The 23,661-nt window shown below is 44.6% G+C and overlaps 3 protein-coding genes across 8 annotated transcripts in view; all 3 read right to left on the reverse strand.

The window, feature by feature from the left end:
• The window catches only part of LOC118103540 (ras-related protein Rab-9A), a 31,871-nt gene extending 25,023 nt beyond the window's left edge, over positions 1–6,848 (reverse strand). For 4 of the 5 annotated variants that reach the window (XR_007032460.1, XR_007032459.1, XM_047339147.1 and 1 more), the window contains exon 1: positions 6,049–6,848. The gene's annotated coding sequence lies outside the window, so the exon portion shown is untranslated. The remainder of the gene's footprint in view (positions 1–6,048) is intronic. The other variant, XM_035150610.2, reaches the window with a different exon arrangement.
• Positions 6,849–6,977: 129 nt separating this feature from the next.
• Positions 6,978–9,372, reverse strand: LOC118103541 (thymosin beta-12). Its single transcript, XM_035150612.2, has 3 exons — positions 9,216–9,372; positions 8,036–8,148; positions 6,978–7,900 (listed from the first exon to the last, which is right to left on the reverse strand). The coding sequence occupies exons 2-3, from the start codon at positions 8,133–8,135 to the stop codon at positions 7,866–7,868; spliced, it is 135 nt and encodes a 44-aa protein (XP_035006503.1). The 5' UTR covers positions 8,136–8,148; positions 9,216–9,372; the 3' UTR covers positions 6,978–7,865.
• A 1,442-nt stretch (positions 9,373–10,814) lies between these two features.
• On the reverse strand, positions 10,815–18,909 carry LOC118103536 (ribose-phosphate pyrophosphokinase 2). Of its 2 annotated transcripts, XM_035150602.2 has the most exons (7): positions 18,501–18,909; positions 15,664–15,847; positions 14,581–14,679; positions 13,728–13,852; positions 13,385–13,558; positions 12,935–13,094; positions 10,815–11,988 (listed from the first exon to the last, which is right to left on the reverse strand). In XM_035150602.2, the coding sequence occupies exons 1-7, from the start codon at positions 18,620–18,622 to the stop codon at positions 11,896–11,898; spliced, it is 957 nt and encodes a 318-aa protein (XP_035006493.1). In that variant the 5' UTR covers positions 18,623–18,909; the 3' UTR covers positions 10,815–11,895. The 2 variants fall into 2 exon arrangements, with proteins under 2 accessions (XP_035006493.1, XP_035006494.1); XM_035150603.2 differs by lacking the exon at positions 18,501–18,909 and having other exon boundaries at positions 14,581–14,705; positions 15,664–15,799.
• Positions 18,910–23,661: the final 4,752 nt, after the last annotated feature.

Consider the following 23,661-nt stretch of genomic DNA (forward strand, 5'->3'; position numbering starts at 1 on the left):
GAGTCACAGTCTGGGAATATTTTTTTTTCTCCCGCTTTACAAGGACAAACAAATACTGTGGCCTGTGATAGTTAAGTGACTTATTTAGTGACACAACAGGTCAATAAATAACCGACCCGGACGTGCACTGTATGAAACACTGACAGCAGGATGCACAATTTGCATACAAAGTGGGGAGAGGGCTGCAGAGTTTCCACATTACGCCGCTCACTTCCTCCCCAGTGCAGGAGGTGTCGATGCTCTCTGGATGAACCCATTAGGTGAGATGAGTTTGTTGTTTACAGCCGAGACAGACGCCGCATCGCCGAGCCGCTCAGACTCCAGCGGTGTGAGTGTTGTACACCGTGGTTCCCTTAATGTGCTGATAAATCTCAGGGCGTCATAACGCTACGTCTTTATATCACATAAACAACTTTTAGATCTTTTTTTTCCCCCCGCAGCCTATTCTCCATCATTTTGACCCATTATTGCACGTTTGAATTGCACAATGCGAATTAAACCTGCGTGTAAACTTCTTCCTTCTCATCAGTTCTCGAAATGATAATAATAACAACAATCCTCACAAGCCTGTCGTCGCCTGACATTTCCAACTGGAGGCAAAAACTGTTCAAAACAATCTACTTCTGAAACTCTGCCACCAACAGCTCACTGACTCCTGACACAAAGTGAGAGGAAGTAAGAGTGCAGCCAGACTTCCCTGTTTTTTTGGACAGAGCAAGAGGTGCACAAAAGGCCGTCTTTATTAAAACAAACACACACACACACACACACACACACACACACACACACACACACACAGAGCACTGGAAAGGCATGCTGGGATATCCAGGGGGCAGGAAGAGCCGAGCAGATCTTGGCAGTGATCGGGGGATTATTTCTCCACGTGGGGTAAAAAAAACCCCCTGAGGATCCTGAAGATGAGAAAAGAAGAATTTGATCCGAGTCTCAAACTCTGGCAGCGTCAAACTGGTGGAATTCCACATCCCACAAATCCAGATTTAGTTCAAGTTTGGCCGCTGAGACATGAGAAATCGACTCCAAAACAATTGTGCAAACTACTGCACTGAAAATGAATCAAAAAGTCAATCGATCCCTGTTGGGAAATTAGATTTTCCTCAGGTCAAAGGTCAGGAGGAGGTTTCTTCACACCGACACTCTCACTGAAGATTCATCCTGATGCCAACACTGTGATTTCTTCACAAAAAACCTGCAACTTCCTGATAAAACCCTCGAGTCGAGGTTTTGATGTGTCAGCAACATCTTCATTCAGTGAGTTCCTGCTCGGCGCTCTCACTGAATCCATTCACTTCCTTTAGACCAAACAACAGGTGTGGAGGAATTCCTGGGATTCCTGGTGAAATGAGGTTTTGTGTGGAGCGTGGCCTTGACTGAGCTGGAAGGTCGACAGCAGAGGCTGCAGCCGAGTTTTAAGTAAAGCTTCGAACTAAGTGAGTGAACATTGGATGACTGATTTAACCACTGATAATGAGGAAAAGAAGCTGTGACTGAGCTTATTATATCTTTATAATAATGTAAATTTGGATTTGCCTCTGCCAAACAGTGCAGTTTCAGTCTATATATATATATATATATATAAAACCTTTGACCTTTGACCACCTAAATCTAATCAGTTCATCCGTGAGTCTAAATAAACACTCGTGCCAAATTTGAAAGGATTCTCTTGAGGAGTTCTTGAGATGTTTTGTTCACAATAACGGGGACGGACGGACCAGAGAACATAAAGCCTCTGTCCACTGGCGCAGAGGCGAATAAAAACAAACAAAAGCCTTCACCAACAATCAAACTGCAGATGTAGCCGAGGGAAAATGACATCATTATCTTTTTCTGCACCCCCAGCGTCCTGCTCTAAGATCCAAGAGCCTCAGAGACTAAACGTCCAGATAACGACAGGGAACTTCATGGAAAGTGTGCGACAGAGTCTGCGTAGGTTTGTGTCTGTGGGAACATTCACAGCAGGTAAACATGCCTCATTTCATTCCATCCCTGAATCCAAATATCTGTAACCATGACGACCCTCTGTAGATACAGGGCTTTGTATTAAAGCAGTTTTTCTGGCATCAGCCTGAAGAAAAAACACCATTTATGTCAATAAAAGCAACATTTTGTTCTTTGCTCCTTTGTTCCTGTTGCCGCGGCACGGAGCTGACCTTGGCTCAGCGTGACTCACTGCCGTGCCCGTGAGCGTTATCGCCACTGGCCTGACCTCGCCAACGGGAAATAAAAACAATAAACACCGTCCTGTCAAGCAAACATGAGACATGAGGTTAAGTGGACTACGGGGGTGTTGTTGGCTCGACCCCCTGTGAGCTGGCGAGCGTGTGAGGCCTCCATTGAAACACGTGTGATACTGTAGATTCCCATTAAACACACATGAATCGGTAATGACCCCGAGTGCAGCAAAGACGCCGCTGAGGTGTTGCACAATAAAGCGTTTGATTCTCTGCAAGTTCCAGGTCATATAGTGCATTTGATGGAGCTTTATAGACGGAGGAGTGGGGGTCTCGAATCTGAGATCATGACACAGCAGAAAACAACTTTTTATTACGTGCTTCACTCTCGTCTGGGTTTGCAGTTATAAAAACCGACAGAGTTGGGAAATGCACCAGACTGATAACGCTATCAGAGCAACTCCACCCTGATAGAAACTGATTAATGATTGCACCGCCACCAAGACGCACCGGATTTTTGTTTTGTGAGCGGCCACGTGATGCAAATGACTTCATCAGGCGCGTTCAGTCGCCCCCACGTCAGCTCGAGCGAGGACTGTGTGAAAAAGCACGGGCGCCGTTCCAAAACTGAATCAGCGCCTGTGGTGCAACACAAACAGTGGCGGGTCGAGGGAGGTGTCCTTGGGCCTGAGCTGGAGTAGAGGGAGCACGATGATAAATGACTGTACACACACAGGCTGGATTTTTATCTGTCCATGAATCCCTTGGTTGCAAACACACAACTCGAATGCGTCTCTTTGTCCCTTAAACCAGAACCATGGCTCGACACAGACACTGCACACTGATATGCATGGAAGTGATTTATAGGCTTTTACACGGGTCAAACAAACACACATTCTCTGTCTGAGGTTGAGTTTGAAAGGTAATAAAGAGGGAAAACTATATCTAACTCCTCCCAGGCCCAATCAAGCTGCAGAAATCACTCCTTTCATCACCAAGATCCATGACTGATCACACTTCCTCTCTATTGCACAACAAGAGCTGGTGGGGGGTGTCATGTCAAAGTGACCCTGCGCTCTGCACTGTTGCATGCTGGTCCCTTGCCGATCAACAAAAAACAAAATAAGAAGTTTGTTGTCAACAAGGGGGCAGCACTGAAGCAGCTTTCTCCAGGGGCAGTCTGGGTAATTAATGCTAATAATTAACATTAAAGCAGCAGCCTATTAAAAAATAAGGATAAATCTGAACAAACACTTCAAAATAACTTGAAGGAGTAAAATACTAATAAAATGGACAGAAATGTGCAAAATAAAAATTTGTGTCCAAAGCTGAGAGTCTTTAATTTTACAAGACATGAAAATAAGAGGTTTGCTTTTGAGCGATCCTGCTGGAGAGTCGAACATCTCTTTGTCTGAATGAATCGGAGGCCTGTTAGTTCCACTGATTTCTATTGACAGAAATGGTCTCTGTGGCGTTTTGTAGAAGAGAAACCAGAAGTGCCAGCGACATCATCTTCTGCAGCGAGAGGCCCAGATGTGTGCCCAGCAGCGAGGGCGTGAGGGGGGCGTCTAGTCTGCGGCGGCCGCGGCCTCTGCGCTCGGGGGGGAAATGTCAGAGCTGTCACTACGCATAAGCCCTCTGGAGAGGTGGCTGAGAGCTTCTCCGTGTTCACACTCCACGGATGCATCAAGGTGACTCATGCACGCACGAGTCTCCATCTGCTCACGTGATCCTGGGGGCCCCCCCACACCGGACTCCCTCTCACTCCTTTGTCCACTGTCCTCGGAGGGTTTACTTTCCAGGAGCATCTCATCACGACACAATGAGTCGATGTGGGGTCTTGTGCGGCTGCATCGATGTCGTGCAACGCTGCCTTGATCAGGGGCCTCACCTGGGGGCCAGACTAATATAATAATCCAGCTAAAGCTCCAGACAGGCCACTCTGCTGTGTCTGCGGCTGGAGACCCCTCAGTGTGTCCTGCAGGGCCACGCCCGCACTCTTAACAAGCAGCTGGGCTTTTATGCATCAGTCTCGTGCTGTAATTTGCAGCCGTGCAGCTGTTAAACACACTTTCACCAATCCACAGGATCCAATGCAATTATCGTTAATGCATCAAGAGCCGGAGCTGACATTAAAGTGGAGAACAGAGCGCGTGCTCTTTCAGCCAAGTGTTATATCATGTGCGTCTTTGTTCAGAAAAGAGCTATTGAAAAAATAGAAGTTCCTGTTTTCCTGCTAACTCCGGACGCAGAGCAGCACTTATCTGTAAACACTCTGCACACAGAGGGAGGACGTGACTGCTGAGACTCTTAAAATAAACATTTCACTGTATGAGAGCAACTCCAGGATCAATTCAAACGGTTGAATCCAGTACTTTGCTTAAACATGTTTAAAAACACATTTCTAATAGTGAAATGTCTTAGATAAAGCCGTTTGCATTTTGAATATTGCTTTAATGCTTTAGGTTTTCATAATATATTTCCTTTATGTGGCACAATACAGCTGTAGATTCAAAGTAATCCTTTTAAAAACACACGGGATTATTTAAAAATATATATTATATATGTACCATTACGTAACGGCAGCGACTTGTGCATTTCTATTATAAGCATCAGGTTCAAATCTCCCTGAAATCCTCCTTTAATAAGTTTGGGGATCGCAGGCAGCTTCATGTTCGTCCATACGACCATATGGCGTTGATGGCTGGATTAAATTACGCTCTGAGGTCACATCCTATGACACACACACACACACACACACACACACACACACAATATGGCCCTTGACCTTCAAAACATGGCTGCTCATACCTCAGATGCTTGTCACGGCCATATGTCGATTAAAAAAAACTTTAAGACAGAGAGGGAACAAGTGGTGCATATTCACAGGCTGCAGCGAACTTGTGTTCTCACAGCTGAGGAACAATAATAATGCAGAGACACCGTTTGGTTTGGACAGGAAATCGCAGCAATGACATATATACGTGCGTTTCCTGTTTAGCCCTCTCCTTTGTGTTTGCACCTCTGCAGCTGTGGTCGCCGAAGACACATTAAATGCTAAAAATCAAGCCGCACCAGTTTTCACACACTCAGATATCAGGGCCCGAAATACGGCTGATTAGTTTCATGCTTTCTTCCCTGAGATATCAAGGAAAATGTCACAAAAACTCAAAAGTGATGTGAAATTCCTGGACAGGGATGAAAACTTGACCAGTCAATCAACCATCAAACGAAATCATCAAATTGACTGATTCCCACAGCGTCGCTATAACCAGTCTCCTCTCGTCCTTTGATACAAAAGGCACAAAGATCCGCGAGCCCCGAGTGCAACCACAAACTAATGAACCCTCAGCGATGGCACATGTGCGCCCGGCAGCCATTAAATCAATCAGGCCACTAAAGACACAAGGTGGAGGAGGACAGATGGTCGCTTACATCTAAACACATCATAATCTCCAGAGTATTCAAAACACGCCGACAGGAAGGCGAGCCGCTCAGGAACCGTCTCCACAACGAGCATCCAGCAGCCCAACCCTGCATGCAGGAAGTGACTCAGCAGCAGCTGTTGCCATGGGTTACCGGGCAGGACGGTGCTGACACATCTCGTGTTCTCCCCCAGCTGCTCCACCTCAAACCCTCCCCATTGCTTTCTCTGGGAGGCTCTGCAGCAGGAGAACGAGGCGCTGGCGGCGTTGGGAGGTGTTAATCCCATATGAGCGAGAGAGAGAGAGAGAGAGAGGAGCTGCGAGGTTCTGGCCTAAGTCCCCCATCTAACCTCCACGTCCACCCCCTCCTCCTCCTCCCCCAATGCAGATTAATGCCTTATTAAGAGCAACTGATTTAAGACCAATCCACTTACACCAACGTCTCAGATTTGCAGAGCGGCGAGGCCTGAGATCAGTGAGGAGAAAGAGCGGCGTCTTGTAACGATGATGCCTCCACGTCGATAGATGCATTTCAGTGAATGCAGCATCAAGGGAAACTTCTTTAGTGGCTCAGAAATGTCGACTCACGCCCCCCCCACACACGCGGTCTCGCCCCCTAGCCTGCGGCTTAAGCATCCAAAATGGATCATGGCTGCATCCATTGCTGAGTCAGCCTGCGAGGGATTCCCTCTGAAGCCCAGTCCAGCTGCACGAGAGCGAGTACGGTTACATGTCGATGCTCCGAGTGCATTTACAGGAAATGTCAGCGATGTCATGCTAATGACATTAAGGCTTTCAAGGTGGTGGCTAATTTAGGACCAAGGGCCGGGTAAATCTCCCCCGCTGAGGCTACGCCCTGTACTGGGTCACGACACGCCGTCCCATAAGCCACTGCTCACCGATGGTATCAAACCAGCGAGCAGATACACACCTTCTTCCCAGATCAAGAAGTACATATAGCATCCAGTGTCATATATAGTGTTACTTAGTTCCTAAAAAGGCTGCGTCTACTTCCTGGATTGCAGGACCATTCTGCTCTATTGTTTTATGCAATCATCACTGGTTTTTAAGTGAGCTCTGTGCCGACAGCGGTGTCACGACAGGTGGTCCAACAACTTTCATTTCTCTCTCCACACACACACACCACACACACACACACACACACACACACACACACACACAGAGAGATTCATCTGCTGTGTAAATCCCTGCCGCAGAGACATTTAAGCCGTTCCGTCGTGCACAGCCTCATCCCTTAAGTAATGCTGAAGGTTTGTTTGGCAACACAGTGTGAAAAGTGGGTTAGAACCAAGACGAGCTGCGAGTGTGTAGGTGTGGATGAACGTCTGAGGAAGCACACGTATTTAGTAACAAACTTTTTATTACAACATTTCACGGTTTCTCCATTTTCTGGCAATGGTTTGTGGCAGAGTAACATGACGACTGGGACTTTTCAAAACTCCAGAGAAATTTTGATCTACGGCTCGAAGCAAATGCATGGAATCAGTCGCCGGTGGTTTTCTTGCAGAGGTTACGACAGATAAGTTATCCCGAATAACTCTGAGAAAAAAAAGGGCCAAAGCATGTTACAATTCAACCGTATATAAGGTCCATTTGTGCATCTCCCAGATCTAGATGGAATCAGTTACACGTTTTTTTTTTTTAAACCTTGTGTACATACAAAAAGAAACAAACACTGTGACAGAAAACAGCTTCAATTTTGGGGGCATTTACATTTTGGCCAGCGTACAAATAAAGTTGTGCATTTTCCGAAAATTAGAAGACGAAAAACAACCAAAAGAAAAACTTTTTAAAAAGCTCGACACCTCAGCTTTGGTGCAAAAGCAGCCACACAGGAAGTTGGATGTTGGTGGTTTTCGGGGAGAGGATGACGAGTTTCCTGGGACGCAGACCGCGCCCCGTGCCGCCGGGGGTCTCTCTCGGTTCAGGTGGCATAGAAGAAGAGACATTGCACCTTTGGGCGCCGTCTACTGCCGCCCCTCTCCCCCTCCTCAGACAAATCTTCCTCAAGGCGGCGGAGGTGGTGCCCCCCCCCAAGGGGGCCGCTGACTGCCCTGGCAAAGGCATCATCCGTCCATGGGCGGCGGCGGGGGCGCAGCTCGGTTTGTCGTTTTCATAATTTCGGTTACAAAGTTATACAGCTAAAAAGGTGTGACTGAAAACAAGGCAATGCGGGAGGAGGTGGTGGAGGAAGGGGGGTGTACAGTGCATGACATGGAGGGAGGGGTCTTCACGACGTCGCAGCCGCCTTCTCCTGTTCGATGGCTGCGGGAAAAAAAGAGAAGAGAGATGTAAATATACACATGTAGCACAGAACCGGTTGAGACAAGATGTGATGCAATGTGTAGCCCCCGCCTCCCTCCCTCCTCCCACACACACACACACACACAAAGCTCTTACTTTCTTTGGAGGGCAGGGGATTCTTCTCCTGCGTCTCCGTCTTCTTCAGCTTGGTCTTGTCGAAGGATGTCACCTCAGTGATGATGGGCTTGTCACTCATGGTTGCAGATAGTCTGAGGATCAGATAAGAGGGTAATGAGTTAATAACTATGATAATAAACATCAATAATAAGAGTATTCATGTGCAAACTACAGGTGCAAATCCTCTGGGGGGGAATGACTCCATAAACATGAGGGTATCTAGTGCGCAATATACTTTAAAGTATTCTAAATCCTATTAAAATGGTATTTTAAATAAATCTGCCTGACTCTAAATGAATCGAAGGGCGTTGCCTACATCCCCAAAAAAACCATCTGTTCACTTTCTCTACGTGCGCAACCGCGGACTCCTTCTCTTCGCCCCTCATGTGCGCCCGCCTCCTTTTGTTCGCCTGCGGCTCTGCCCAGCGTGATGTGGCTGCCATCACAGCCCGTTATCCAGTGCGCAGCCCGGGGATGCTGCGCACTGGGGACACGCTGCTCCAGACAATGGAGCCAGTGCACGGCGTTCAAATCCTACATTTACATAACAATGGGGAGTTCCAATGCTGCGCAGAGCACGGTGGAATAAAAGGGGAGCCGTGCGTAAATGCGCAGTTTTCTATTAAAATCTATCAGAAGGATAAAGATGATCTCACGTGGAGGTAGAAAGGTTTGATTTATGCGCGTGCACTTTCCTCGTGGAACACCCGCATTTCACTTGTCACGTACTTCTCCCCCTGGGGACGCAATCTGCAGGAACCACCGCCCAGATTGGCACCAGCTCCATCACCATGGTCGACTCCGCGTTTTCAAAATAAAACCCTTTAGAATAATAAAGACAACCCGGGAACGCCTCGAGGCATCGTTTCTATTTGTGATAATAACGGGACCAGACGCGTGCAGCTCCGGTAACAAAGGGAACAGGCGGATACGCACGAGTCTGTGCGTAAAAAGGACAAAAGACGCACCGCGCACTCCTGCTCTGCGGCCACACGAAACCACAAAAACAAGTTGCCTCCGCTGGATTATTCGCATTATGTCATGTTTGGTGTTTCTGGCACAACATCATCCATCCAACGCGCGCGGATCAGGTCTCTGCTCTCGTCCCCTCGCTGTGGATGAAGAAGGAGAAGAAAGGAGGAGTGAAACGTGGACTCACCTTGGTGCTGTCGCGAGGATGAAGGTCTCTGGTCAGTGCGGTGCAGCAGTAGTGGCGCGTCTTTGCGCAGGCATCAGTTATACTCAGAGATATGCTAATGACGCTGACATCACCGGCTCCTCGCCCGCGGGTCCCCCTAGTGGAGGGACGCGACACCTGCAGCCTTCGTCCTCTTGCTTAAAAACCAGCAGAGCTTCTCATGATCTTCAGCTCCCGGAGGGAAATAATGGAAACATGTGGATTCATGGCGCTTCACTGTGAGCCACGTGCTGCTGAATGGATCACTGCACGTCTTATTTTATCACTGTTACACGTCAGCAAGTGACGTCACCCCCCACACATCTGCTCACCGTTAACACATCTGTCCTGAAATAAAAAAATTAAGCATTGATTTTACTGTGGTTGGTGAGAAAATCACCCAAACTGAACAAAATGTGTCCACTCGGATTTCTCTCCTGTCTGTGGGTGCAGTTTCATGAAGGACCGGCGCCCCCTGGTGTTCATTTAAGGATATGAATGCTAAGACTTTTCTCTTCATCATTACTTGTGACAAAACTTAAAGAAATCAGAGAAATGTCTCTTCGGAAAAATGTTTCAACTCACAGGACATGAAAACAAGGGGCTACAAGATGTAAACGATTTCCAAGTAGTCAAAATCGTTTTTTGGTTTCCATCAATGTAAATCGTGAAGTAATTTAATGAAACACTCCAACATCTCCACACATGAATAACTCACTTAATGGAATATTCCCAGCGCTTTGCACCACATGTAATATCAAACCACTACATCAGGGGCCTGATGATGCCAGAGTGATGTCATCAGAGATACAGCGTGGACGACGTTATCAGAATGCATCATGGGAAATGTAGGACACAGCATTATGGAGCTATTAGGGACAACAAGTCAGGATATGTCACTTTGTACTGCAGCAGTATGAACATTTTATAAAGACAAATCCATGGACAGGTCACCAGTCCATCACGGGGACAGAGACAAACAACCTTTCACTCTCAATTCAGTGTCGCCACGTAACCTTAGTCCAACGTGCATGTGTTTGGACTGTGGGAGAAGCCAGAACCACCAAGAGAAAACTCCACATAGACACACACAGCCACCGGCCGTGTGTTTTCACAAGAAATACCCACTGACTGGAATTTACCCAGAGCTTTCAACCACATCTCCAAGTCAGGGGCTGAGAAAGTGATGTCATAGTAAGAGTCAGCGATACAGCATGGACAATGATGCATGATGGGAAAGGTGGGGTGCATCATTTTCAGAGCTGCTTCAGACAAACAGTCAGGACGTCACCTTGTCCTGCTTCAATTTGACAAACTAAAGTTAAATTGCTGCAATTCGAAAACACAGACAGAAGCAGGACAATAAGGGTTCACAACAATAATTGAAACATACTGGAATTATCCCAGAGCTTTCAAACACATCTCCTATGTTGTTTTATTGTATTTTAAGCCCTTAACTCAAAATCAACTTGATATGCTAAAAGCAGAGGGTTGTCATCACATATCTTGGTGTGTAAAAATGTAGGATCAGGACATCTCACGTTGCAATACTTCGATTCAAGACAAGCAGGACACCGTCTCTTTAAGCCATTGTCAAAGCTTTATTGTCAAAGAAAAGTGTTACATATAAAAAAAAAAAAATTAAATCATGCTTTTTCACCAACTGTGACACCTGCCTTGTTACAGCCATGACAATCACTTCTTTCTAATGACAATTCAAGATTGAAATCTCATAACACTATAATAAACCAAGCTTTGGGCTCAATTACACATCATGACCTTTTGGAAGAAGGGCAAAGCACCCAACACACCTCGCATTAAATCAACAACAAAACTGTCGGGGGGGATTGGAAAGCTGCTGTTAAGGTTTACGTATATATTTTTTTAGCACAATTGGAGGTATTAGAGGAGGAGGATGTCGTACAGATGTGTCACCACTGGGTGACAGCAGCTTGTCGGGAGAAGACGCGACAACATTCGATACGGCTCACTAAGAAAAAGAGGAAGTGGGTAAATCAAGTGTTCAGTCGTCTAATTTGACTCTTTTCTCCGCCTGTGGTCACATCAACATTATTTAATTTGTGGTGCGGCCGAATATCAACTATTATTACAGTTTCAAGTCCATTGAGCTGTAGCTAGTTCAGGGTTAGACTATAACCTTATTATCTCAATACTTGTAGCAGCTGCAAACACCCGAGGGAGAAGATGCACGTCGTCACATTTTTTCACTAGTTTTATTACTCATGGCCAAAAAGATTTGCCGCAGTGGAATGCTTCTTTTAAAGTGAGGTTTCAAATTATACACTATGTTACACAATGGACCCTTTGGTTAAAGTGAAGGCCAGACTCTGCTGCTCCAAGGTTGGCGAGACTGGAAATGAGGAAAAAAAGGAAACAGAGAAAAAGAGCAACTCATAAATACAAACTTCAGAGAAAGAAGTGATATTTCGCTCGGCCTCCTGGGTGAAATGTCAACGACAATGTGTGGGCGTGACCTTTAAACAGTCACATGAGGCTGGCCAGAAAACCACCAGGCCTTTTCTTATTTCTCTCTGAGCCTTTCCGGAGGATATGTGGCCAACAGTGCCGGCTGAGTGGCCAAATGGGAGGGGTGGAGGGGAGACGGGTGGCGGGCCGGCAGCCGTCCCCCCCCTCTCGGTCTTTACAAGGGTACGTGGCTGAAGAGGTAGGACACGGACTCGCCGTTGTGGGTTCTTCTGATTGCCTCTGCCAGGATCATGGAGATGTCGATGACCTAAGGGAAACAATAAATCTGTCATTTGGGAAAATAACCACAACTTTGATGCATTTAGTCCCTCAAGGTCGCTTAAGAGAGGAAACGAGAATAAAAATAAAACAAACCAAGGACAGAAATACACGAGAGCTGGGGAGAAAGAAACTAGCGGTCAGGTCTGTTAAAGGAGTTTTTATGGAGTTCCAGGGATGGGGAACTGCAGATATCTGCCTGGAGAGTTCCATAGGTTGGGTGGGTCACCGTAGGAGTACAGGGGCGGAGGAGGTCAGACAGGGACTGGGGGGGGCCAGGGCATGAAGGGATTTATAAGTGAGGAGGATTTTGTTAAGGAGTTTGTAAATGGCACTTTAAACTTTCTACATATTTTCATGTCTGTCCATTATTGCATGTCTGTCCCGGAAAACAAACCCCTTCTGTTAGGTGACTTTGGGCGACATAAATACAACTGTAAACATCTGCAAGGGTATTACACAATAATTAGTAGTATAAATCACATTTATATAGGGCTTTTAACAATGCTCAAAGACACTTTGCAAAGATTAAAAACTAAAAGCAAATAACTAGAAATATAAAATGCACATTAAATCGCAAATTAAAAGCAGTTCTAAAGAGTTGCATTAACACATTTATGATGCCGACTATATCGCTTTAGAAATGAATAGTTTAACCACTTGTTATCGCGACTAAGTTATAATATTGTTAACTTGCATATACACACAGTACATTTCAGACAAGAGTAGTTATGGGAGAGAAACTACAACAAAACTACATTTCACTGTAATACATCAAATATCTATATACATCAAGTTCTGTCAGCTGAAACTTTTACGTAGTTATTGAAATGTTTAAAACGAGAGTGAAAACTAAATCTCCAAGTCCTCTTCCCACGTAGAGGAACTGATATGAAGCTTTAACAGCTCGAGATAAGTGACTGTGTGACGTGTACCTGTATTTTCGGGCATGCCTTCATCTTCTCTTCCTGCGGGATGGTGTTGGTCACCACCACCGCCTCGAACGGGGCGTTGTTAATGCGAGAGATTGCCGGACCAGAGAAAATGCCGTGTGTGAGGATGGCGTAGACCTTAACTGCTCCGGCGTCAATTAGCCTAGAAGTTGAGGGAAGAAAGATACATAAACACTTAAGATGTATTCGAATACCAGCAGAGTTGTTCTCCGAGCTTTCTGTGAAGTTTGGATGAGCTGGTCCTTTAAGGTGTGTTAACTTGAGCTGCGATATAACAATTGATAAAAGCACCTTATCGGCTGAATGTCAATAAGCTAGAGCCACGAGATCCTTGTGCAAAAGTCTGCAAGTGGTTTCTAATCCTCAACAGCAAGACTGTAAATGAACTGAAAGGTTCTACAACGCTCATCACAGGGTTTAAATGGAACCAACTTCTCGGCAGCGTGGCAGATGGTGCCGCAGGTGTCGGCCATGTCGTCCACGAGGATGGCCACGCGGTCCTTGACGTCGCCCACCAGCACCATGCGGTCCACCTCGTTGGCCTTCTTCCTCTCTTTGTGGATGAGAGCGAAGTCCACGTTCAGACGGTCGGCGATGGACGTCACGCTGGAGAGAGAGAGAGAGGGAAGGAGACAGTGAGCGCCGGAGAGAGACACCAAATTCAGATTACAATATATATGTAGATATAGACAGTAATCTACCCTGCAACAAGACTGAAGTGCTACAGAACCTATTCGTTCCTCGGTGCACGAGAAACGCCGTCACTGAATCTCACCGTTTTGCTCCTCCGGCGTCTGGAGACACGATGATACAGTTTTTCCACTCAGGGATGTTTTCTCTGATCCACTGCAGAACAGCGGGCTCTGCGTACAGGTTGTCAACGGCGATGTCGAAGAAACCCTTTAAAAAAATAAACAGGTTTTAGAGAAAGAAAGCTCAGAAATCACAGACATGTAGCACAGATGAAGTTCGATTGAGTACATTTTTTATGTTTTACATCAAATTAAACTGCACAGATGCAAAGTAAAGAACAACTTAACATTAAATCCACATTTATAGTTTGTAATTAAAGTGTAAAATCATTTTATAACACCATCAACAGTTCCTGGTCCCAGTCTAAAGAAACTCATGACAGAATATTTCCCCTTAACTTCTGGATTTTACAAATTAAAACAAAGTATGATACATGTCGGGTGTAAGTTGTAACTTTGCATTATACCTAACTTTCTGTTTGCTGAATATTAAACCTGAGAGCAGAAATCGAGGGCCCACAAGCAGCCAGAAGACACAAACTGGACATTAGTGCAGCCACAGTGTATTTGCACAGACACAGGTGTGGGCAGGAGCAGAGGGCGAGCATAACAAAAATCCAACAGGAAATGAAGACATAATGCTCTTAAAATGAAACACAGCACTCTTAAATAAAGTAGGAGAGAAACTCTATGGGGGGGGATTTGTGAAGGAGTCGGGTTTAACAGAACAGAAAGCCGGGTAGTTTAATATATATTTAAATCATAATATTTTATCTGGTATATTTAACTACAGACTGACTTTCTAACCAAAACTCTTTACCCGATCACACACTTTTAGATCACACAGTGATGTGGGGAACCACTTTGCGTACTGACCTGGATCTGTGAGGCGTGGAGGTCCATGGTGATGATGTGGTCGGCTCCGGCCACAGACAACATGTTTGCCACCAGCTTGGCAGATATGGGTGCTCGACTCTGGGACAAGCATCAAGACAGAGTCGCTTGAGGTGAGTAAAGTAAAGAAAACGGTCACAAAGCAGCACGATGTTGTTGGACACACGGGAAAGTAGTTGATTTTATATGATGGAGGCGGTTTTCTTATCGCCAAGGACATTTGTGCAGGACTCGAGTCCACCTGTGCCCTTTCCCTTTTGGTGCGTCACTTAGAATCTGGACCTTCCTGCCGCCCTTGGGCTGTTTTTGTGAAAGAACTAGATGCCGTGTAGATGTAGACGCCAGGCACCGGGCTTCAAGGCTTGTTGACAAAACACACGTCTACCTGAGCTACGTTTGTGTGAGTAATCAGAGAAATCGCTGAGTTTGGAGATCGAGGCTGACTCGCTGCTTTAACACATTATAAACTGAGGAGAAATTATTGAAACACAAGGTGCAGCTCAGTTAGAGCTCAATTCTTTTGCTTAAAATCTTTAACTGAAGAACCGGCCTGTGAGCTCGGCCGAGGTAAACCACAGATCCTCACATGTTCCACCCTCATGTGAGTAAAGTGAGTCACTTCTTTGGAAAGCTCTGAATGAGCAGAGCTGCATGTGCAGACAGAGCAGAAAGGAGCTGAAACAGTTCACTAATAAAATACCTCTTCCTCTCTTGCAGTGAGCGAGTTGCAAACCGTAGCGCCGCTTGTCACGTGGACCCGATTTGCGGTTACATCAACAACTGAGGCAACACGAGATAATGACTTACGAGATTTGCGAGCAGCAGAAACCAGTATCTCAGGCTGCAGCTGGTATGTTGGATGTGTTCGTTTCAGATATGCAGAGCAGCTCAACTCTGCAGTAACACTCGTGTGAAGTTTCTCATTAATACGTGACTGCAAAATCACTTAACATGTCAACCTGTAACAACAGTCGGCGTTTGGTTAAAGGTGAAGCTGCAGTGACCGTTCCCTCAGAATTAGGGCTTGCAAAGAGCACAAGTAGATTTGAGAGTGTGTGTGCGCACCTTGTCCTTCTTGTCCTGCCGGGCGTAGGGGAAGCAGGGGATAACGGCGGTGACACGGGACGAGGAGGCGATCTTGCAGGCGTTGATCATGATCAGCAGCTCCATCAGGTTGTCGTTGATTTCGCCGCAGCCGCTCTGCACGATGTACACGTCCTCGCCTCTCACGCTCTCGCCGATCTCCACGCTGTTGGAGAAACAGAGAGAGGAGAGCATGAGATGACTGTTTGAAATGTTTATAATCTCACCCTCACCATTGAATGAATTTAAAATAAAAAGCCCCAATCCACATGAATAACAACATTTTTGCAGCCACAATAGATCTACGAGAGCTGCAACTATGACGGCACAACCTTGAATGTTAAACAGGTTTGGGCCGAGTCCCTCCGCTGCTCTGGGGATGTTTGGAAAGCTGCTCGAACAGTGTGTGACAGTATCGACCTGCAGGAGACACAGTCACAGCCCAGGCAGCGTGTGTGTGAAACATTCCACTGTGGGACACAACCAGGTCCTCCCGGCCTCCGTCATGTGATCAGTGGACATGTACTTTTTTCAATTGTTCAGGGTGAGAGTCGGGGACGGCACAGACAGTCACATGGGCCGGAGTTGTTTTTAAAGAGAGGCCGACTCTTTACAAGCAGCAGCCGCTCACTCTTTATTAACTTGTATAGTCCAGGACCTAAGTCATAACCGAGGACGGCTATAAAAACAAGACACAGCTTCCAAAGACAACAACTTGGCCAATCAGGAGCCAGCCAGGGCTACAACTGAGATTTTCATTAAATCCATTCTCTCAGTTAATCTGCTTTATAGTTTGGTCATTTCAAATATTTCCAAAGTTCCAAGTTTAGAATGTCTTGTTTTCAAAACCTAAAAGGGGATTAGTTTACTATATACATTATAGTAAACTAATCCCTCATACATACATACATACATACATACATACTTACATACATATAACATACAGATATTAAAAATGATAACGATAAACTGCAAAACCTCAAACTTGATAAGCTGAACAAACGTCCATCCTCACTTTAATAGTCCATTGCTCTCTGTACCATATTTACAAATAGTATTTTGAGTATTTCCTTGCCTTTCACATTTCATTCATCTAAAACATGAGCACATCAAGATTTCAGTTTGACAGAGACAAGCAGGAGACATGAATTCTTCCGATTCTCTTCGTGGATTTAGGACGGGCAGAACCTGTCCTGCCAGAGGTGCTATAATGCTCAGTCATGGTGGCACAACACGGAACAAGGAGTGACCTAGAAGTTAGATAATTGCTTCAGACTGAGTAACTACCCAAACAAACAAAAGTTCTCCCTGCTCCTTTATTCCCAGGAATCCGCTCCGAGCCTGTGAGAAGAGCTGCTATCAGCGAACTGTTCTCACCTCCCCCCGATGGCGTGCGAGGATGAGAAAATAATTTTTGTTTTGCACTGCGTCACCCAAACAGCTGCTTTCCCTGGTGAGAATGTGGATAATCAGAGTTTTCCCTGGATCTTCAGAGTTGTGGGTAGAAACAGTACCAGAGGAGAGGGGGGCGGGGGGGGATTAAGGGGTCAGGGCCCCTGTCTAATCCAGGAAACGGCAGTGTTGTAGAGGAAACATAGGTATCGAGGTGGATGCAGAGGGCACTGACACAGTTTCCATCAGCGAATCAAAGACAGCACAGTGCAGTCAGATGAGGGGGGAAGCCCAGCGATCGTACCCTCGACCGCACGCCGGGATCGAACAGTGTAGTGATGGGTTCTGCAGACAGGTCATCCTGCAGGGGGGGGGCTTTAAACCTGCAACCTTTAACGACTCTGCTCAAGGCCGACGTCAAAGTCATAAGAGTAGTCCCGTGCACACACTGATTTGACTAATGGTGAACTGGGCTGCAGAGGAAACGAAGACTAATTGAGTGCATGTGATTTGCAGCCGTGGACACTTCCCCTAAAAAACAGCTCATAAATCTTTATTACAACCTTCATGCAGATCATCACATTAGTTTGCACAGGGCAGTGGAAATTTAATACACATGCAATGGCTGAGTTTGTCCAGTGCAACCCTGCGAGCCACGTTATCGTCTGTGGTACGTGGAAGCCATGTTTAAGGACAGTTAGTTAGCATGCGCCCATTATCGGACAGGCTCAGCCCTGGTTTAAAGTGCTTCTCCCCCGCTTAAATTGGACAACAGGTGCATCTACATCATCCATTAAACCCTGGTGCTAAATAGTTGTGTGAATTATACACTTATTTCTACGTGTTTCGTGGTTGGACACAGCTAGCTGGTAGCCATTTTGCTAAGTGACTGCGTTGTGGTGTTACGTCAAATTGTGTACACAACTTAAATGCTTCTAAATTAGCATCTTTAGCGCCGAGGCTAAACATTTAGAAACACACGTAGCTAAGAACTGTTCATTTAGAAAGTTTCTCTACGTAGTTTGGACCGTGATGAGTTAGCTTCGAAACTCGGCCTCCTCCATGTTCGCCCGTGACAAACACACGCAACTACGCGTTAGCTCGTGCTAGCTTGACACGCAGCGAACGTAATATAACGCTTCAACGTAAATTATAACAACGGCTAACTAAGCTAACATTTCACGTTAATATGAACCAACAATGCTAGCTGACTTTAAAGCGCAGGTGGGGGGGGCTAGCAAAGCTGCAGCTGCTAGCTAGCTAGCTTAGCCTCGAGCCCGCTGTGTTTACATGTGGCTAGCTAGGTCACGTGTGCTAAACTATTGTTAGCTCAGGAGCTAGCGTGTCCACATGGGAACGCAACATGTGCTCCGCAGAAGAACCAGCCCGCCTCGGGTCGGGTCGGGTCCGGTCGGGAAGGTACTCGCCATGTCTCCTGGTTGCTGAACTTCTTCGTGATGACTTTGCCCAGCTCCAGCCCCAGCCGATCGGCCACTTTCTGGGACAGGTCGTGGTGGGAGCTCCCGCTAAAAAGCACGATGTTAGGCATGTCCAAAAAAAAAACACCACACACCCGGTGGGGCTTCTTCTCGACACTGGGGGGGAAGACGGTAAAAGACGAGGGGGTAAAACGACACTGGAGGGCCGCGGAGGTGTGGGGGGTGAGGTTCGCTAGTGTTGCAGCCGGAGCATCGCACTGTGCAGCGGCGGAGACCGAGAGCAGAGAGGAAACCGGAGCCGTGTGTTTGTGGAGGAAAAGGGAAGTGACCTCCCCTCATTGGCCGGGACTGGAGCCCATTAGCACAACAACACGTTGTGTTCACACTCCGGTTGTGAGCATCTGACAGGAGTTCATCATGTGTTGGTTAAATAACCTGTTTGTTGGAAGTCAGGAGGGAAACACAGCTAAAGTAATCATACGTTAATAATTCATACTACAAAATAAAATACTATAGGAATGATCTAGTTGTTAGTTTAAACAAAAAATATAGAAAAATGGGCAATAAAAGAGAAAACAGATGAAAAATAGATGAAATAAAATATAAGGGAATATGTAAGTTTAACAAAACAAGGGTAAGGACCCCAAAAAATAGGGGTGTATCTGTTAAATGGTACATTTTTAAATTGTTGAATAAATAGGACAAGTTAAAAAGAAGAAATACAAAAGTGAGATAGGATTTTTATACAATTCTTCTTTTGTTGTTTTGTCTCTTGTTTCAATTTTTACTGACTAACCTCAGGCAGCCAATTAAATAATGTCTGTGTATACATGGTATCAGCAGACTAAGCCCAGCTTCTCTGGTCTAAATATATGTATTTATTTTGTACTTATTGCTTTTTATCTTGTAGATATTGAATATGTTGACTGGAAATAATCAGAAAGACTATTTTCACCTTGTTTATAAAGTATTTTGATTATTTTCATTCTATATGTCCATGAAAAAATGGTCAACCTTTAAAAATGTAGGACTGTAAAACTTCATGCTTTTTTGGGTAAAATAATTATGATATAATATTTAAATGGGCCAGATACACTTGCATGTGATCAATACTCTTAATCACATTTTTTGAGTCATGTTTTAGTAAAAAGAAACCCAAGAAATACCCTGCTTCCATTTTCAAAAGACAATTTATTTTATCAGGTCAAAAAAATATATATTTTCACATATAGATCAAACCTCAAATCAATGTCTTGCAGCCCTTTAGTCTTTACACTCGTCAGATAAAGCGCAGACAGAAAACCAAAAGGAGGAGGAGGTCACCTGACAGCTGCTGCCTTGGACTTTGCCTAAATCCGGCGTGAACACTTGTGATATTGGTTCTCTCAATTAGATTTTCCACTCGAGAGGAGTCAGCTGAGACTTCGTGCCTCTCGTGCGTCTCCTCAAACCAAAGACCTTCCTTCTTCACTCTGGTGATGATGGTCATGTGCTGGGCAGATAATTTGGCCGTTCTTCAGATCCAGAGCAAATCGGAAACAGGAGGAATCACACTGGTACAGACTCTTGAAAAATATCCCCTGAAAAGACGAGGATGGTTTGTATCTTTTTGAAAACATCTCAGGAATCCCACTATCTATACGACCACACAACAAGCAGTATTGATTATTGACACCTCCATTGTGCAAACATGGATTTTGACTGAGGTGATAAAAGATGCCGCTGAAGGAAAAGCTTCCTCAGGTTTTCTGTCAGTTGATAATCCCACTTCGTCATCAGGGGGATAATCTGAAGCGTAACCATCTCGTCTGGAGTTAAGAGCAGATACTGGATTATTGTCTAGACCTTGTTATTGATGTGAAATTCCCGGAACAACAGAAAAAGTCAGAAACGTGATTTTATTAAACCGCTGAACATCTTTTATGTCCGTTAATTTCAAGCACAAATTAGAATCTCATCAGTCAACCCATGAGTCTAAGTGAACATTAGTACCAAACTTGAAATGATTCTCACAAGGCATTCGTAGGATGACGTGTTCATAAAGCCAACGTGACCTTGACCTTTCGCCGCTAAATTCTAATTTCCCTCAAGGTGTTCTTGAGATAGCGTCTTCTCAAGAGCGAGACTGAGGATGGATGACCAGAAACCACGATGCCTCCGGCCACCGGGTGTCGCCAGCGCGGACGCATAAAAAAAGTCAACACAACCAGAGACGCTTGTATTTTTCAGAAATATATTTTATAGATGATGTCAGAGATGAAATGTCCAAAGCGTAGGTCCCAAAGAAAGATAACAATTTTCATCAATAGAGACGAACAACAAACAAAAAATAACTTTTCAATCCATTTACATGTAAACCAAGAATTGCTCTTGAGCCACAGTGGTTATATATATATATATACAAACATATATATATATATATATATATTGAACTGGCTGAGGTGGGTGTGACAATCAATCGACGATGCCCTTGTTTGTTTCTCCAAACCCTTTCCCAAACCTTTCAGATATCCGTCATTTCTGTGCCCGTTTAAAAAAATCTTTGAAAGAGGAACATTCTTTGGGAGAGTCTTGTTTTTTTTAAAAGTTGTGAACGTGGCAGAGGTTTGTCAGAGAACGTTTCTCTTCAACACAGTCCATACATGTTGTTTAGTGCTTGTCAAAATCACTTGTTGGAAACAATATTCAATAAGAACAATATCAAATGTTTCCCAGTGGAGTCATTTGGACAAAAGTCTTTTGAACGGTGTGAACACCAGAGAGGAAGAAAGCCGTCCCGCCTGGTGCCCTCTGGGGGCGGGGAGTCGCCGTGGGAGGTTTTCGTTTTTTAAGTCCTCCAGTGTTCTTCTTCTATTGTGCAAATACATTTTTTTATTACATAGACAAGCAGGCATGCTGACTCACAATCCATGCAAAGAGTTAAAGTTGGCGCGAGCAGACGGCAACGAAAGAAAAGAGTAGTAGTAAAAAAGTTTCTACAAAAAACCTCAGATTCGTCCTTAAATAAAACCGACAAAAAAAATAACATGTTAAGCCAAATTGAACGAGTAACAAGTGGAATGTTTTGCTAGACATGAGAAAAAAAATCGACTTGATGTCAAATTGTACAAGTTTATAGGATGATATCAACTTAAATAAACATGGTAGTCGTCTTTAATCGGGTGTTGAACAAAGCAGGTGACGGATGGGGGTCGATTTGAATGTTCTAGCGTCGGATCTGTTCAGGCGGGAGAAGGGAAGAGGACGACACCAGAGCCCGACCGATTTATCAATTAGCCGATGATATAAAAACTTTACTTTATAGAATGAGCGAGGCTGAAAAGATGTGCATTTATGTTTACATTATACGTACTTAACTTTACCTTCTAAATTCATCTTCTATATATTTGGTTTGATTGATTTTCATTTGTTGTTATGTATAATAAAGTTACACTCTATTATCTCGTAATAATAACAATCTGAAATATTTATTGATCCCCAGGGGACATTGGGTTTCACTACATTTGCTCCAAACATGAATATTAGTATATACAGAATAAATAGAGATATAGAGTTTAAATATGTAGAATGTAAACACAATTACATTTCTTTTCACTGAAGGTTTGATTACGATATGTTGACATTTTTATAGTGTATATTATATATTGGCTGGTATATATCGGTATCGGAATTAAAAAAAACTCCCTAATATCAGTATCGGCCGTAACAATCCGTATCGGTCAGGCTCTAGAAGACTCTGATTTCCATGCATGCTCAGAGTGGATATTTAAAATGATCGGCTCACGTTTTCCTTCCATTTCCTGCCTAAAAAACTCCACGTCCTTCGCATCCGCGTCCTCCTCTTCTCTTTTCCCACCGAGGAAAACTCGGCTAGCTACATAAAATGGCCTCTAAACCTCTTTTTTGGAAGTGTGATGTTGTCACAGTTGAAAGGTTAAGTGCAGGTTAAGTGCATCTCGCCCATGCACGAGAGGAAAATGGATCCATTAGGCAACAAAGTGATCACATGTTGTCGAAAAAGTCAATTTGAGGCGCCGCGTAAAGACCAGTTCAGGGCAGCTTGGAAACAGTGCAGTTGATGACGAGTTAAATACGCTGCTTTTCTTTTTTGTTCATGGAGTAATATCACTGGTTTTTGCTCACAATATCATAGCTGTCATTAGTTAGAGTACATTTATAAATTTTCCATATACAAATCTCCTATAAACAGTACATGTTATAAATACACAGTCGATGAAAATGCAGAAGGAGCCGTCGAGAGAAAGAAAGAAAAGAGTCGCTCCTGGTTTCTGATAAATACGAGAGAAAGAAAGAAAGTTTCCGACGAGTGACGACAGCACTAAGTGTGTGAACGGCAGCCCTATAACTATCCAGAAAACGGATAAAAAACACAGAACGAAATCTATGGATGAAAAAAGTTAGAAAAATAATCTTGTACGATAAAAAAATAAAAAGTGGACACGCTTACCAAACATGTTATTTTTTTTTTTTGATATTGTAAATTGACAACTTGATGTGGAAACAATACATGTAGATACAAACGGGCAATACTCCATTACCGCCCCTTAAAATATATTCAATTCAATATACATGACGAGGGTTTAGCTCGCACCGGTAACCAAGGTAGTTGCCAACCGGCAAAAGCATGGGAGGTCGGTCGGCACGTGTAAAAAAAGAAACGAGAAGCTCACTTGATCAGTGAAGGGTTACATTAGTAAACATCGAACTGGGTACCAGGAGCCTTATCTGGAAGGACCAGTACGAGAAATGTTTGTCGACTCGCCAGCTAAGTGGAGTGAAAGAACTACTGTAGATGCAAACTCATGCTTTGGCTTTTCTTGCTTGGCTTTCTCTGTTTGGACAACATTCAAAAATCTTGCGGGAAAATGCCGGGTCTCTCTGCTCGAACGCATGCTCCGTGTTTTACAAAGCGCGGACTTCGGTTGAAGGGAAGCTACATAATAGGCTGAACCTTTTTTCGGCCGTTTTTCAAATTTCCTTGTTTGGAAGGTCTCCGCGTTTGCACCTTTTTTTCTACTGAAGCCGGCAACTACCTTTACAAAGCGTCGTCTTTTTGTCTCTTTTTTTTTGTTTTACAGAAAAATAGATCCATCCAAAAGTAAAGTAACTCTTCACGAGAGGCTGTGAG

The sequence above is a fragment of the Hippoglossus stenolepis genome, chromosome 24 (genome assembly GCF_022539355.2).
Source record: "Hippoglossus stenolepis isolate QCI-W04-F060 chromosome 24, HSTE1.2, whole genome shotgun sequence".
NCBI classification, from domain to species: domain Eukaryota; kingdom Metazoa; phylum Chordata; class Actinopteri; order Pleuronectiformes; family Pleuronectidae; genus Hippoglossus; species Hippoglossus stenolepis.